This window comes from Somniosus microcephalus, chromosome 5 (genome assembly GCF_052327205.1).
Source record: "Somniosus microcephalus isolate GS21.2 chromosome 5, FLI_Smic_1.0, whole genome shotgun sequence".
Classification (NCBI taxonomy): Eukaryota; Metazoa; Chordata; class Chondrichthyes; order Squaliformes; family Somniosidae; genus Somniosus; species Somniosus microcephalus.
Genome location: NC_140991.1, coordinates 66,855,932 through 66,872,623, shown reverse-complemented (window position 1 = coordinate 66,872,623; position 16,692 = coordinate 66,855,932). Strand labels below are relative to the sequence as shown.

Genomic DNA, 16,692 nt, shown 5'->3' with positions numbered 1-16,692 from the left:
ATGGCGGAGCAGGCACGAAGGGCCGAATGGCCTACTCCTGCTCCTATCTTCTATGTATCTATGTAATCTCTCCTCATAGGACATTGCCCCCATTCCAGGAATCAGTCTGGTGAACCTTTGTTGCACTCCCTCTGTGGCAAGTATATCCTTCCTTAGGTAAGGAGACCAAAACTGTACACAATACTCCAGGTGTGGTCTCACCAGGGCCCTATATAATTGCAGTAAGACGTCTTTACTCTTATACTCAAATCCTCTTGTAATAAAGGCCAATATACCATTTGCTTTCCTAATTGCTTGCTGTACCTGTATGTTAACTTTCAGTGGTTTGTGTACAAGAACACCCAGGTCCCTCTGAACACCAACATTTCCCAATCTCCCACCATTTAGAAATTACTCTGCTTTTCTATTTTTCCTACTAAAGTGGATAACTTCACATTTCTCCACATTTTATTCCATTTGCCATGTTCTTGCCCACTCACTTAGCTTGTCTATATCCCCTTGAAGCCTTTTTGTATCCTCCTCACAACTTACATTCCCACCCAGCTTTGTATCATCAGCAAACTTGGATATATTACATTGGGTCCCTCATCCAAATCATTGTGACTAGCTGAGGCCCAAGCACTGATCCTTGCGGTACCCCAGTAGTTACAGCCTGCCAACCTGAAAATGACCCGTTTATTCCTACTCTCTATTTTCTTTTTTTTTTATTCGTATATGGGATGTGGGCGTCGCTGGCAAGGCCAGCATTTATTGTCCATCCCTAATTGCCCTTGAGAAGGTGGTGGTGAGCCGCCTTCTTGAACTGCTGCAGTCCGTGTGGTGAAGGTACTCCCACAATGCTGTTAGGGAGGGAGTTCCAGGATTTTGACCCAGTGACAATGAAGGATCGGTGATATACTTCTAAGTCAGGATGGTGTGTGACTTGGAGGGGAACTTGGAGGTGGTGGTGTTCCCATGCACCTGCTGCCCTTGTCCTTCTAGGTGGAAGAGGTTGCGGGTTTGGGAGGTGCTGCCGAAGAAGCCTTGGCGAGTTGCTGCAATGCATCTTGTAGATGGTATACACTGCAGCCACGGTACGCCGGTGGTGGAGCAAGTGAATGTTTAAGGTGGTGGGTGGAGTGCTAATCAAGTGGGTTGCTTTGTCCTGGATGGAGTCGAGCTTCTTGGGTGTTGTTGGAAGCTGCACTCATCCAGGCAAGTGGAGAGTATTCCATCACACTCCTGACTTGTGCCTTGTAGATGGTGGAAAGAATTTGGGGAGTCAGGAGGTGAGGCACTCGCCGCAGAATACCCAGCCTCTGACCTGCTCTTGTTGTCACAGTATTTATGTGGCTGGTCCAGTTAAGTTTCTGGTCAATGGTGACCCCCAGGATGTTGACCAATCCTCAATCCATGCTAGTATATTACCCCCAATCCCATGAGCCCTAATTTTGTTTAATAACCTCTTGTGTGGCACCTTATAGAATGCCTTCTGAAAATCCAAAACACCATCCATTGGTTTCCCCTTATCTATTCTGCTGTTTACAACCTCAAAAAACTCCAACAGATTTGTCAAACATGATTTCCCTTTCATAAATCTGTGTTGACTCTGCCCAATCCTATTATTATTTTCTAAGTGCCCTGTTACCATGTCCTTAATAATAGATTCTATCATTTTCCCTGCTACTGATGTCATAATCTTACAGATTTCTATCAGGTCACCCCTCAATCTTCTCTTTTCTAGAGATAAGAACCCTAGCCTGTTGAATCTTTCCTGATAGGTATAAGCTCTTCGTTCTGGTACCATTTTAGTAAATCTTTTTTGCACCTTCTCTAGTGCCTCTATATCCTTTTTATAATATGGAGACCAGAACTGTTCACACTCCTCCAAGTGTGGCCTAACCAAGGTTCTATACAAGTTTAACATAACTTCTCTGCTTATCAATTCTATCCCTCTAGAAATTAATCCCAGTGCTTTTTTTGATGGCCTTATTAACCTGTGTTACTGCTTTTAGTGATTTGTGTATCTGTACCCCCAGATCTCTCTGTTCCCTGCTCTCTGTTGGGGAGGGTTTAAATTAGCTTGGCAGGAGGATGGGCACCAGCATACAGGAGTAGAAAAGAGGAATAAGGTGCATAAAAGAGTGAGTATGTTGGATAGTACTAGAGAGGAAAATAGTATTAGAGGTGGAAGTAGTACCGTATTAGATAGGAGCAGACTAAGAAAGAGTACGAAAATTCAAAAATGGATTTAGAATGCATGTACGTAAACGCACAAAGTGTGGTGAATAAGGTTGGTGAGCTACAAGTAAAATTAGCTGTGTGGCAATATGATGTGGCAATAATGGAAATGTGGCTTAAAAATGGTGAGGACTGGGCACTTAATATTCAAGAGTACAAGGTGTTCAGAAAAGATAGGGAAGGAAAAAAGGGAGGTGGGGTGGCAGTGCTGATTAAGGAAGACATTATAGTGTTGGAAAGGGAGGATGTTCTTGAGGGGACGAGGACAGAATCCATTTGGTTAGAGTTGAGGAGCAAAAAGGGTATGATCACGCTATTGGGGGTATTCTATAGGCCTCCAAATAGGGAGAGGGAGGTAGAGGAACAAATCTGCAGGTAAATCGCAGAAATAAACAAGAGCGATAGAGTGGTGATATTGGGGCCTTATATCGATTGGGATAATGCTAGGGTAAAGGGAAAGGAGGGGGAGGAATTTCTGAAATGTGTTCAGAAGAATTTCCTTGACCAGTATGTTCTTGGCCCAACTAGAAAGGAGGCATTGCTGGATCTGGTGCTGGCGCTGGGGACTGAGGTGGGCTAGGTCAACCAAGTGTCTGTGGATGATTTGGATACGAGTGATCATCATATCATAACATTTAGATTAGCAATGGAGAGGAGCAAGGAACAATCTAGAGTGGAACTTCTAAACTGGAATAGGGCTAACTTCAATGGGATGCAAAAGGATCTAGCCAGGGTAAAATGGAACCAAAGACTGACAGGAAAAACTGTAACGGAACAATGGGTGATCTTTAAAGAGATGTTCCAAGTACAGGCTAGGTACATTCCAACAAGAGGGAAGAGTAAGGGAACCAAAGCAAGGGCTCCTTGGATGACGAGGAAGATAGAGAACATGATGAAACAAAAAAAGAGGGTGTGTGATGAATGTCAGGTGAATTCTTCAAGGGAGAACCAGACCAAATACAATAAGTTGAGAGGGGAAGTGAAGATGAAAATAAGATTGGCAAAGAAAGAATATGAGAGTAGAATGGCGGTTAACATAAAAGGGAACCCAAAAATCTTCTACTGGCATGTAAACAGTAAACGGGTAGCAAGAGGTGGGGTGGGGCCTATTAGCGACAAAGAAGGTGATATATGCTTAGAGGCGCAGGGCAAGGCTAGAATACACAATGAGTACTTTGTATCGGTGTTTACTAAGGAGGTGGATGCTCACAAAATATCGGTAGAAGTGGAAAAGGTAGAAGCAATGGAAGGGGTGAAAGTTGATAGACAGGATGTACTAGAAAGGCTGGAAATGCTTAGAGTGGACAAGTCACCTGGTCTAGATGGCTTGCACCCTGAGTTGCTAAGAGAATTGGGGGAGGAGATAGCGGAAGGGCTTGCCATAATTTTCCAATCTTCCCTAGATGCGGGGGAGGTGCCTGAGGATTGGAAAGTGGCAAATGTGACACCATTGTTCAAGAAAGGGTGTAAGGACAACCCGAGTAATTACAGGCTGGTCAGTTTAACATCAGTGGTGGGTAAAGTTTTAGAAACAATAATCAAGGAAAAAAAATAATGGGCACTTGGAGAGGTTTAAGCTAATTAAGGAGAGCCAACATGGATTTGTAAAAGGCAGATCGTGTTTGACTAATCTAATTGAATTTTTTGATGAAGTAACAGGGGGGATTGATGAAGGGAATGCAATGGATGTTGTCTACATGGATTTTAGGAAGGCGTTTGACAATGTACCACATAGAAGGCTGGTTAACAAATTTGAGGCTCATGGAATAGGTGGGTCAGTGGCAGCTTGGATAAGGAATTGGCTTAAGGACAGAAAACAGCGAGTGGTGGTAAGTGGCTGTTTTCAGACTGGAGGATGGTAGACAGTGGTGTTCCCCAAGGGTCAATGCTGGGGCTACTGCTTTTTTTGATGTATATAAATGACCTGGATATTGGAATACAGAGTAGAATTTCTAAATTTGCCGATGGCACCAAACTTAAGGGTGTGGCAAACAGTGAGGATGATACCAATCGATTGCAACAGGACATAGAAAGGCTAGCAGAATGGGCAGACAAGTGGCAGATGGAATTTAATACAGAGAAGTGTGAGGTGATGCATTTTGGCAGAAGGAACAGGGAGAGGCAATATACACTTAATGGCACAGTTTAAAGAGTGTGCAGGGACAAAGGGACCTGGGAGTTAATGTGCATAGGTCCCTGAAGGTGGTGGGACATAATGGCCCAGAAATTGGTGTCGGGGGCTTCCCGCGGGTGCAAGCCCCCGACCTACACTTACATAGCGCACTGACAGTTGAAGCCTGGCCCTGCGTGGATTTCCTGTCAGTGGCCCGGTTCAGCTCCCGGCGCGCTGTGCTTGCGTGATCCAGCAACGTAGTTAGTTTGATGAGCCGGCTGGGATCACGTGAGCACTGGGCAACCAATCGGAGGTTGCAAAAGTTCATTCATGAGTTTGATAGTAAGAACAGTCAAACTCATGAAAAATCCGGGTGCCCAAAACAGTACTTAAACTTCAAATAAAAGTTAAAAAACATCCCACTAATTAAATGAACTATTAATAACTGTAAAAGACGAATTTAAACAATTATTCAAATTTTTGAAAAAAATAATTTTTTAACAAATCGGTTCTAAAAATACACTCACCTTACTGTAAAGTCTTTAAAAATAATAAACCTGTGGAAAAAAAATTCTAACTTTAATTGATAGACCACTTACCTTTTAAAACTAAGTGTCTGCTTTTTTCTCGCGTAAAAACTGGAGGCCTTATCGCACGGGCAACCCTGTAAAAAAAAAGGAATTTCAGCGCGCACGCGCAGAGTCCTGCGTGCACGCGTTCCACCTCTGAACTCCTTGGTTCAGAGGAAAGGAAATGCCAGTTTTCCGCGCATGCGCTGTGCATGCTGAAAACCGGCACTTCCATCGCGCCCACGCGTGAGTACACGGTGCTTACTCACGCATTGGGACCCGAATTACTGGGCCATTGAGAGAGTGGTTAGCAAGGCATATGGGATCTTGGGCTTCATAAATAGAGGTATTGAGTACAAAAGTAGAGAAGTTATGCTGAACCTTTATAAAGCGCTGGTTCGGCCACAACTGGAGTATTGCGTCCAGTTTTGGTCACCACATGTGAAGACCTTTGAGAGGGTGCAGAGGAAATTTACCAGAATGGTTCTGGGAATGGGGGATCTTAGCTACAAGGACTGGTTGGAGAAGCTGGATTTGTTTTCATTAGAGCAAAGGAGGTTGAGGGGTGATTTGATCGAGGTGTACAAGATTATGACGGGTTTGGATAGGCTAGACAGGGAAAGGCTGTTCCCACTAGTTGATGGTACAAGGACGAGGGGACACCAATTTAAGGTTTTAGGCAAGAGATACAGGGGGATGTGAGGGAAAACTTCTTTACGCAGCGAGTGGTGAGGACCTGGAACTCACTGCCGATGGAAGTGGTGGAAGCGGAGGCACTCAATGTTTTCCAGGGAAGACTGGATAGGCACTTGAGGGAAATAAACTTGCAGGGCTATGGGGATAAAGCGGGGGAATGGGACTGATTGGATTGTTCTACAGAGAGCTGGTGCGGACTCGATGGGCCGAATGGCCTCCTTCTGTGTCGTTATGACTGTATGGCTCCGATTTTCTGGCTGCCGTTGCGCGGTTTTTCATGCGGCCGGGGGCCGAAAATCGGCGAAAAAGCGGGTCGGGACCCCCCCCCCCGCCTGATTCCCCGCCCCGTCCGACTTTCGGACCGCCGTTTCCACGCGCCCCGCTTCAGTCCCAGCCGCCGCTGGCGGGACTGCTCGTCGGAGCACTAATCACCAATGATCACCTTGTTAAGGAAGATTTTCCGGGGCCGTTGCGGCTTTGGGGCTTTCCCCACATGAAACACGCCTGCGGGGAGCCCCGCCGATGAGAGCTGGCGTGAAATCAGCTGGCTTGCTTGCTTGCAGCAGCAGGTCGCTGAGGGCTGAAGAGATTTAAAGAGGCAGCATTTGCAGGCTGCAGGACCTTGTTGATCAAGGCTTGGGGGAACATTTTGAAGCCTTAGGAGCAGCTGTAGAAAGTTGGAGCTTCACACACTTCTCCAGTGTGAGCTCCTGGGAAGCCCCTCTCACCACCCTAACTCAGCGCCCCCTCAACGGAGGCATCTGCCAGAAGCATGGGAGGCCTTTGGTACCTTCCCTTCCTGGCATTAGAGGATCTCCAACAGCAGAGGCGGCAGCAGCAGAACCAGGAACAGCAGGATGAGCACCAGGAGCACCAGGCTGCTGCTCACTCACCTGAAGCTGCACAGGCCAGAAGGGGCCAGCGCTTGGAAGTGGCTTGAGAGCACCTTGCTGCGCTTTAGGGGGCCAGTGGGACCTGTTTCTGCACTGGCAGTCCTACTCAGAAGGACTTCCATGAAGATCTGGTTTCTCTGTTCAACAGATGGCCAACGCTCCTCAAGAGATGTCATTCTCTTATGAGCACTCACCATGTTTTCCGTACCCTGGCGAGTTATCTCCTGCATGGAGGTTGCCAACCTTTCCATGGTGATGCGTTCATGCGCCAATGACTCCACAAAGGCTCTGCTCATGATCGCTATGGACTCCTCCATTCGCTCCACACTCGCAGCAACCTTGGAGACAAAACCTGCCAGAGACTCCTGCATCTGTGCATGGAGATCCATCACCTCTTCTCTTGTGGATGGACCCAGAGGCAGAGGGTCGACATGCAGCACAGCTGAGCTGAGCTGGCAGAGTCCTGCGCCCTCCGACAAGGACTCTCCACTGCTGTCCCTGTCTCCAGAATCTGCTGAGGCTCACTTGTGAGCTGTGAAACACCAGGTGACAACACTACTCTATGTCCCGAAGGTCCCCCCGAGGTGTGAGTGTCTGCGCTGGTGCTGGGTGCGCTTACTTCTGCTGACGCTGCGCCCTCAGAGGTTGGAGCTTCCTCTGAGGAGTCTGGCTGCACAGCCTCTTCCTCCTCCACAGTGAGGACGGTGGCTCTGGATGGTACTGTGGGGGAGTAAAGGAAGGAGTTAGAGATGTAATGCCAAGATTCTTCTAGTGACTCCCAGCGAGTTGGCATCTTCTGACACCTGCTTCCATGCAGCATTGGTCTCAGTGGGAGGCCTCTTCCTCCCTGACCTAGGGAAGAGGACCTCCCTGTGGGCCCTTACCCCATCCAATAATGCCTGCAGTGAAGCCTCATCGAATTTGGAGGCAGCTCGGGGTCTGGCACTGGCCATAGCTGCTGCAGGCTCCTCTGCCATCCTGTATGGTTCGTTTGGAAGCCTTCAGAGGATGCAGTGCTTGCTATGGACCTTGAAAGCACCACGAATGATGACATCATACTGTGGGGATTTCTGACTCGAATTGGACAATTAGCAAGGCTTCCCACATGTTGGGAATTAATTGGCCACTTGAGGGAAAATTGCGTGGAGCTGGCTGACACTTTTTTTTAATGTGTGTCAGAAACCCCACATTCGGTGAAATACGACCATTCCCCACACAAGCCGAAAATCGGGCCTATGGCTCCTCTACCCCATTCACACATTTATTTTCCAAGGAGTATGTGGCCTCCTTATTCTTTCTACCAAAATGTACCACCTCACATTTATCTATATTGAAGTTCATTTGCAGATACCTGCCCATTCTGCAAGTTTATTAGTGCCTTTCCGTATTTTGTCACAGTCCTCCTCTGTAATAACCATACCCCCTAATTTGGTGTTGTCCACAAATTTTGAAATTGTAATTTTGATTCCCGAGTCCAAATTCTTTATGTAAATGGTAAATAATAGTGGTCTCGGCACCGATCCTTGTGGAACACCACTTCTCACCTTCTGCCAGTCTGAGTAAGTACCTTTAACCTCTACTCTCTGTTTTCTGTTCTGTAGCCAGCTTACTATCCATTCTGCTACTTGTCCCCGACTCCACGTGTTCTGACCTCAGTCACGAGTCTACTATGTGGTACCTTATCGAAGGCCTTTTGGAAATTAAAAGTAAAACGGGTGACAGCGAGTCGGCAGCCTGTTTTATATCTCTCCCGATTTTTATTTACATTGTATCTTATTTATCAATGTTTGAATAGGAAAAACTAATTAACTTTAATCATATATGCACATTGATAGGTCCTGAATATACTAAAATTCTTTAAATTAATAATTTTCCTACAGGAGCTGGGGAACATATACAGCATTCTGGCAGCCATCTTGAATATTGGTAACATTGAGTTTACTTCAGTTGTAACAGAGCACCAGACTGACAAAAGCAATATTGTTAATTTTGGGGTGCTTGAAAATGGTAAGTTATCAATAACAACTTACTTTTCTACAGTACTGTTCAGAAGCATTACGTTATGTAAATTCTGCTGATAGCCTAGCAAGTAGCAGAGTATATTCAGCGAGACTACATTCCCAATGTGCAGCCTCACCCGATGGGAGCAGGGGTCACTCACTCAGTGGGTGCAAGGATCAGAGAGTTGGGTGCAGAGGTTAACGCACCTGATTGTGGCCCTCCTGATTTCTGGTGATTAAAATAAGGAGAGCGATTCAAATTGGGTGCTTTGCCGGGCAGGTTCCTGTGATATCTTGAGACACTGCATATATATACACAACAGCACAACATGGCTTCCGAAAGGAACTGTACTGCCATGGCTTTATTATTATATACATCAGATGTCCACCAGGTGGCTCTATTACACTTCTCCCTCCTTATTGAAGAAGTTAATCATAGCAAATAATCATTGTACATGACTTGCATGGTATACACAACTCTTGGTATACATTTCTCAAATGGAACCTATTTTATGTTCCCAAATTCTACTATAGAATTCTGTAACACAAACAAAAGATATGAACTTATTTTCCATATTTACAGATTAAACTTAACCACTGGTTTTCTGTTTCGAAGAGGGTGCCTTCTTTGTTGAACAGAACTTTCCAATCTTGTTGTAGGACTTTGACTCATTCTAGGCTGAGCTTGCAGAGACTTTTTCTCCAAGGGCTGACCTTGATCTACATTTGGACTCTCTACACTTTCAGACTGTTTGTCTGCCTGACTCGGGTACATCTAATGTAGGATTTGCTACTGGTACTCTACTTGTAACAAGACTATCTGACTCATCAGAATAAATTGAATCATCCCAGCTTTCAGCTCCTTCTACATCTGTAAGTAAGATATGATCAATGTGAACAAACCTAACCTTTCCATGATCAAACAGCTTGACCAAATATGTGCGAGGGCCACATATCTTCACTACTCTTCCTGGTAACCACTTTAACCATTTATGGTGATGGTCTTCACTCTTACCTTCTGGTTTAACTTCACACTTCTCTCTCTAACTCTATCTTTATCATGACTCTCTTTCTGCCTTGAGTGCGTATGGTACGGGACGTGGCTTGCAGTAAACTGGTCTTGCGTCCGTCTGCACGCTGACACTTGCCTTGACTGCCCGTTTCGCTGAACACCTTTGGATACTGCTTGATGACATCACCTTTCGATGCAAATTTCGCTTCCACACGAAAAATCTCATTCCAATCCAGCTTCAGTGATCCCAACCAATTTCTACCTATCAAGGCAGGCTTGTCTCCTGCCACTACTATGAGAAGCAAGCTCTGACACTGATCCTTGTATTTCACTGGCATGATGACACTTCCTACTACAGGGATTTGCTCTCCTGAGTAGCCTTGCAGCTCTACCTTTGATTTTTCTAGTCGATAATCAGCAACTTGTTGCGATATAGTGATTCTGGTACTACGCTCACGGATACGCCAGTGTCGATTTCCGTGGGTATCCTAGTTCCTGCGACATGTATTTGGATAACGATACCTCGCCAATCACTGTTAGATACCTTCATGCTCCTGATGACGTGAATCTCCAGAAACTCCTCGTTCTGCTGCTTCTCTTCAACGGTATATAGCGTCTGGCGATTTCTACTTCTAGCATTGCCAGTCAATTTACTCTTCTGTCGGTACGCCTTCACAAGATGCCCAGTTTTCTTGCAGTAGAAACACTCTGCCTTCACATATGGACAGCTTTGAGCGATGTGTTGTCCCAGGCACCGATAGCATGACTTCAATGCTCTGTTACCTTGGCCAGTTGCTGAGGCCTTGGGGCCAACTGCCTTTTACTTTTAGCCTGCAACCGATTCACCTCGGTTGTCTGACGACTGGAAATGGTGCAGAACTCTCGGGGGTATCAGTCGGCCATATCCATCGACATAGCTGTCTGACAAGCTATGTCAAAAGTCAAGTTAGGTGTTGTCTACAATTTACTTCTGATACGTTCATTTTTCAACTCACAAACAAAGCGGTCACGCAAAGCTCGGTCCTGAAAGTTTCCGAAATGACAGTGAATGGATAGCTTTTTTATAGCTACAATGTACTCACTGATACCCTCATCAATTAATTGACCGCATGTTCCAAAACGATAACTTTCAGCAATTTCCAGGGGCTCAGGACTGTAGTGCTGTTCTAACTTGGTTAGGATCTCTTTCAGTGGCGTGTCCTTCGGCTTGGCGGGAACAAGCACATTTTTTAGGGTTTGATACACCTCAGGGCCTGCTTCAGTCAAAAAAATAGCCCATTTCATTTCTAAAACCGCCCGGTTACGGTTTACATCATCAAGGACTTCGACGATACTATTCGTGGTGAAAAACATTTCTAGCCGTTCCACATAAGCTCCGAAAGTCTCTCAGTCATGATGGAACTCACCCAAGTGCCCTATTATCCCCATAGGTGCGGCCATCTGGACTCTGGCAACATCGACAGTTCAGCCACGTGTGCTCAAAATTTACCTTGGATTTTTAAGTTCTGCAAAATCAAGAACCTCTAACAATCCCTCTGTCAGTTGGCAGGATTATCCTCCAACAAAAATTTCAGCTAGGGAATCCGCAATCGCATCCTCATCGCCAATTCTGTGATATCTTGAGGCACAGCATATATATACAACAGCAGAACATGGCTTCCAGTAAGAACTGTACTGCATATGGCTTTATTATTATATACATCAATAGTCCGCCAGGTGGCTCTATTACAGTTCCATACTGGAAGTATAATCTTACTGAATTTATCTTAGCATTTTCTCATTCTACAGAATTTCACTGCATGTTATGTCTATCTATAATGAATTCTGAATATTTTTGGTATGATTTCATGGCCCTGAATTTCAGAGAGGTTCTCGCAATCTTCTGCTGTAACTTCAGTGGAAGATTGGTGAACCTGCAGAGAAACAGAGGTCATGTTTTGACCATTCGCACCATATTTCCAGAGTTTCGGCCATTCTTCTTGCAGAGATTCCCGATCCCCACAGCTTCACAACACTCCCGCCCTCTGTTCTAAATCTCTTCGATTTAATCTTGTATCAATGGCCCTTCGTTCTAAACCCCTCAACTATTAGAAACAGTCTGGTTCTATCTACGATAGCAAAATACTGCAGATGCTGGAAATCCAAAATAACAACAGAGCTCCCAGCCCGGCCTCTTAATCTATTTCATTCCCTGTGCCTCTTTAGTCTTGATAACGGGTTTTGACCCAAAACGTTGACTCTAATTTCTCTCCACAGATGTTGCCTGGCCTGCTGAGTTTTTCCAGCATTTTCTGTTGTTATTTCTGGTTCTATCTACCCTGTCCCGTCCTTTCATACTTGTATATCTTCATACCAGGCAGCATCCTAGTGAATCTGTGTTGTACCCTTTCTAAAGCCTCAAAAGCTTTCCTGTATTGTGCCCAAAACTCCATACAGTTATCTAACTGAGTTATTCAGGTTTTATATAGGGTCATCATTACCTCTTGGGTTTTATATCTCCTGATAAAACCTGGAACTCGACTACCTTTTTTTACAGTATTATTACCCTTTAATGTCCTGTGAACCTGTATCTTCAAATCCCTCAACTCTTCCAAAATGTATCACCTCACACTTACCGGTGAGGACCAGGAGAGGTCCTCGAAGAAATGGAACATTTATATTTAAATTCTTGCTGATTGACTCTTGCTTAATCAGGGGGGTTGCTGCAGTCTGGAGGGTCCCCTGGGCAACAACCACCAACCACCGGGATTGCATATTGTATCCCAAGGAATTTCAGTCCCAATGAGGGGAATTTTAACCCATAAAAATGGATGGGTTTGGGTTGGGTGGGAAGTTAAAGTGTTAAAAGTCTGAATACCGCACAGAATCCATCTCCAACCCTCCCACGCTGGCGGGGCAGAGGGCAGGCAGCCAACCCGCACCCAGGAGGTGGGACAGATAGCAGGCAGCCAACCCGCACCCAGGAGGCGGGACAGAGGGCTTGCAGCCAACCCGCGCCCAGGAGGCGGGACAGAGGGCGGGCAGCCAACCCGCACCCAGGAGGTGGGACAGAGGGCAGGCAGCCAACCCGCACCCAGGAGGCGGGACAGAGGGCGGGCAGCCAACCCGCACCCAGGAGGCGGGACAGAGGGCGGGCAGCCAACCCGCACCCAGGAGGCGGGACAGAGGGCGGGCAGCCAACCCGCACCCAGGAGGTGGGACAGAGGGCAGGCAGCCAACCCGCACCCAGGAGGCGGGACAGAGGGCGGGCAGCCAACCCGCACCCAGGAGGCGGGACAGAGGGCGGGCAGCCAACCCGCACCCAGGAGGCGGGTCGTCCACTTAAATCGTATAATGAGGCTGCCGTGCCTCAGATTTAAACTCCATTTTAAATTTAACTTTAGCTGGTCGGGTTTTACAGGCCTCGTGAAACTCGTCAGCAAAAGTAAGGCAAGGCCTGCTGGATCCAGGATGTAGGTTACACTTACCTCCTGGATCCAGTGTCCCTGCCTAACCCCCCACCCTCGATCCGAGATGGCCCCACGAGGCCTCCGATCCCCCCAAAGGCCTCCGATCCCCCGTATGAGGCTTCCCGTCCATGCTCCTCTGGCCCCCTGCTGCTCGTGATCCCCCTGAGCAGCTCCTGGCCCCCCGATCTGCTGCTCCTGGCCCTCTGATCTGCTCCCAGCCCTCCGATCATTGCTGCCCCCCCCACACCCCGCTCTTCCAGCCCCAGATCGTTCCCTACCTCCCCCACCGACCCCGCACCCCCCCGCCCACCCCAAGCTCCTCCGGTTCCCAATCGTTCCATTCCAGCCCCCGATTGTTCCCGACCGCCACCACCCCCCCCCCCCCCCCAACCCTGCTCCTCCAGCCCTCTGCGTGCTCCTCTGGCTACCCCCTCCCCGCTGGCTCCCACATGATCCCTCCCTAGTGCCACAGGCCTACCCGCCCGCAGCTAGTCAGCCTCTCAATCTGGTTGGCTACGGGTGGGAGACAGAGGTTTCAGATGCAAATCAGGCCCTGCCATTAAATTCAGCAGGGCCTGTGGGAAACCCGTTCTCCCGGGTTTCCCGGCCGCTTTGGAGCACCCCCCCCCCGCCACCCACCACCACCACCACTCCCAACCTGCCTCCCCATTAAAATTCAGGCCCATGTTCATACCTCAACAAAACTGTTCCAAATCATTGTTCCACAGTTTTAAAGGCTCCATGCTTGGGAGCACTGCAAATTGGGTATACAGACCTCCATGCCCAATCCTCTGATTGAGCAAGGCCCACACCTAGCGTGTAGCCACACTGAATTTACCCTTAGATCCCATGATGAGAGAGCTAATCTGCTAAAGGGCTGAGCTTGCTGGGTTGACTAGACTTTCCTAATCCCTGATTTTTATTATGATCTTACGTTCTAAGACTGGTTGGTACAATCATAGAATCATAGAGTAGTACTCCACAGAAGGAGGCCATTCGGCCCATCGAGTCTGTGCTGGCTCTTTCAAAGAGCAATCCAGTTAGTCCCACTCCCCTGATCTTTCCCCATAGCCCTGCAATTTTTTCTCCTTCAAGTATTTATCCAATTCCCTTTTGAAAGCTCCTATTGAATTTGTATCCACCGCCCTATCAGCATTCCAAATCCTAAGCACTCGCTGCGTAAATATTATTTTCCTTATGTCGCCTCTGGTTCTTTTGCCAATCACTTTAAATCGGTGCCCTCTCACTATCGACCCTTCAGCCATTGGAAACAGTTTCTCTCTATCTACTCTCTCTTGACCCCTCATGATTTTGAACACCTCTATCAAATCTCCTCTCAATCTTCTCTGCTCGAAACAGAACAACTCCAGCTTCTCCAGTCTATCAACGTAACCGAAGTCCCTCATTCCTGGAATCATTCTCGTAAATCTTTTCTGCACCTTCTCTAAGGCTTTCACATCCTTCCTAAAGTGTGGTGCCCAGAATTGGACACAATACTCCAGCTGGGGCCGAACCAGTGTTTTATGTAGGTTTAGCATAACTTCCTGGCTCTGCCTCTATTTATAAAGCCCAGGATCCCATATGCTTTATCAACTGCTTTGTTAATCTATCCTGCCATCGTCAAAGATTTGCGCACAAGCCGCACCCCCCCCACCCCCTCCCCCCAGTTTCTCTGTTCTTGCACCCCCTTTAAAATTGCACCATTTAGTGTCTATGGTCTCTCCTCATTCTTCCTACCAAAATGTATCACCTCACACTTTTCTGCGTTGAATTTCATCTGCCATGTGTCCGCCCCTTCCACCAGCCTGTGTACGTCCTCTTGAAGTCTATTACTATCTTCTTCACTGTTTACAACACTTCTAAGTTTCATGTCATCTGAAAATTTTGAAATTGTGCCCTGTACCCCCCAAGTCCAAGTCATTAATGTATATCAAAAACAGCAGTGGTCCTTGTATTGAACCTTGGGGAACTCCACTGTATACCTCCCTCCAATCTGAAAAACAGACATTCACCACAACTCTGTGTTTTCTATCCATTAGCCAATTTTGTATCTATGCTGTTACTGCCCCGTTTATCCCATGGGCTTTAATTTTGCTAACAAGCCTAATATGTGGTACTTTATCAACTGCACTGCCCTCATCCACCCTCTCTGTTGCTCAAGCACATGGGGCGATCCCGTCCGAGCTGACCACTATTCGGATGGAATTCCTCATCGGCGCCAGGCCCCAAAACCCCTCTCAGGAGCTGGCGTCTCACAACTTGAGCCGTCTCCGGGAAATACCTTCCGTGCCTTTTCATTCTGCATGGAGGGGATTCCTGTACAGGCTGCTCTTGCACACCCTCCACTTTGTCATCTTCGTCTGCTGTCCGGACATGCCTTGGCGCACCATCTTGCCGTCCGGCGGAGGCGGGGTTCCCAATGGAGGGCTCTCTACGCGGGAGTCCTTCCTTTATCTATTGGGGACTTGGCCTGGGGGCTGCTGCACGGGGCAGTCCCGTGCAATAATGTTTTAAGTCGGTTCACAGACTCCCAGGCCGCCTGCCTTTTCTGCGACCTGGAGGGGTCCATGTTCCACATATACGTAGAATGTGAGAGGTTGCAGCCCCTCTTCCACTACTTGAAGGGGCTGCTCCTCGGCACTTCAGTCCCACGCTCCTGAACTTTGGTCACCCGGTGCGGGAGGGAACGGGCAGGTTGGAGGACCTCCTTGTAGGACTGCTCCTGGGCCTGGCCAAGGTGGCCATAAACAGGTCCAGGCAGCGAGTGCTCAAGTGGGTCGTTCGGCCCGACTGCCTGCCTCTCTTCCATGACCACATTCGTGCCCGGGTGGCCCTGGAGATGGAGCATGCGGTGTCCACCGGCATGCTCGAGGCCTTCCGCGACCGGTGGGCACCGCAGAGATTGGAGTGCATCATCTCCACTGGAAATTGAATTTTAATTCGATTTGTTAAGGTTCCTTTTTATTTGTTTTAAGTTACAGTCTTTATTGTTTGTGCCCCTTTAAAAAGGGGGCACATGGTTGGCTTTGAATTGGCAATTGCCACATGAAGAAGAGGTCCACCCTCTCTGTTACCTTATCAAAAACTCAATCAAGTTAGTCAAACACGATTTGCCTTTAACAAATCCATGCTGGCTCTCCTTTATTTACCCCTGCTTGTCCAAGTGGCTGTTAATTTTCTCCCGGATTATTGCTTCTAAAAGCTTCCCCACCACTGACATTAAACTGACTGGCCTGTAATTGCTGGGTTTATCCTTCACCCCTTTTTTGAACAAGGAACATTTGCAATCCTCCAGTCCTTTAGCCTCACCCCTGTATCGAAGGAGGATTGGAAGATTGCAGCCAGCACCTCCACAATTTCGACCCTTACTTCCCTCAGCAACTTAGGAAGCATCCCATCCGGACCGAGTGACTTATTTACTTTAAGTACTGCCAGCCTTCCTAGTACCTCCTCTTTATTTATTTTTATATCATTCAGTATCCCGGCAACCTCTTGTTTACCATAGCTTTGGCAAAGTCCTCTTCCTTGGTAAACACGATGCAAAGTATTCATTTAGTACCTCAGCCATGCCTTCTTCCTCCACCAATAGCTCTCCATTTTGGTCCCTAATCAGCCCCACTGCTCTCCTGACAACCCTTTTACTGTTAATATGCCTATAGAAGACCTTTGGATTCCCCGTTATGTCAGCCGTTCTGCTTATAGCTGTCTAATTGCTGCCTAGTTTTGGTTCTGAGGGCAGA

At 47.4% G+C, this 16,692-nt stretch overlaps 1 protein-coding gene across 4 annotated transcripts in view; it reads left to right on the top strand.

Moving 5' to 3' along the window:
- The window catches only part of myo3a (myosin IIIA), a 722,675-nt gene that overhangs the window by 429,981 nt on the left and 276,002 nt on the right, over positions 1 to 16,692 (top strand). For all 4 annotated transcript variants that reach the window (XM_085987739.1, XM_085987740.1, XM_085987738.1 and 1 more), the window contains one exon: positions 8,372 to 8,498. In XM_085987739.1, the coding sequence (XP_085843865.1) occupies positions 8,372 to 8,498 (127 nt within the window). The remainder of the gene's footprint in view (positions 1 to 8,371; positions 8,499 to 16,692) is intronic.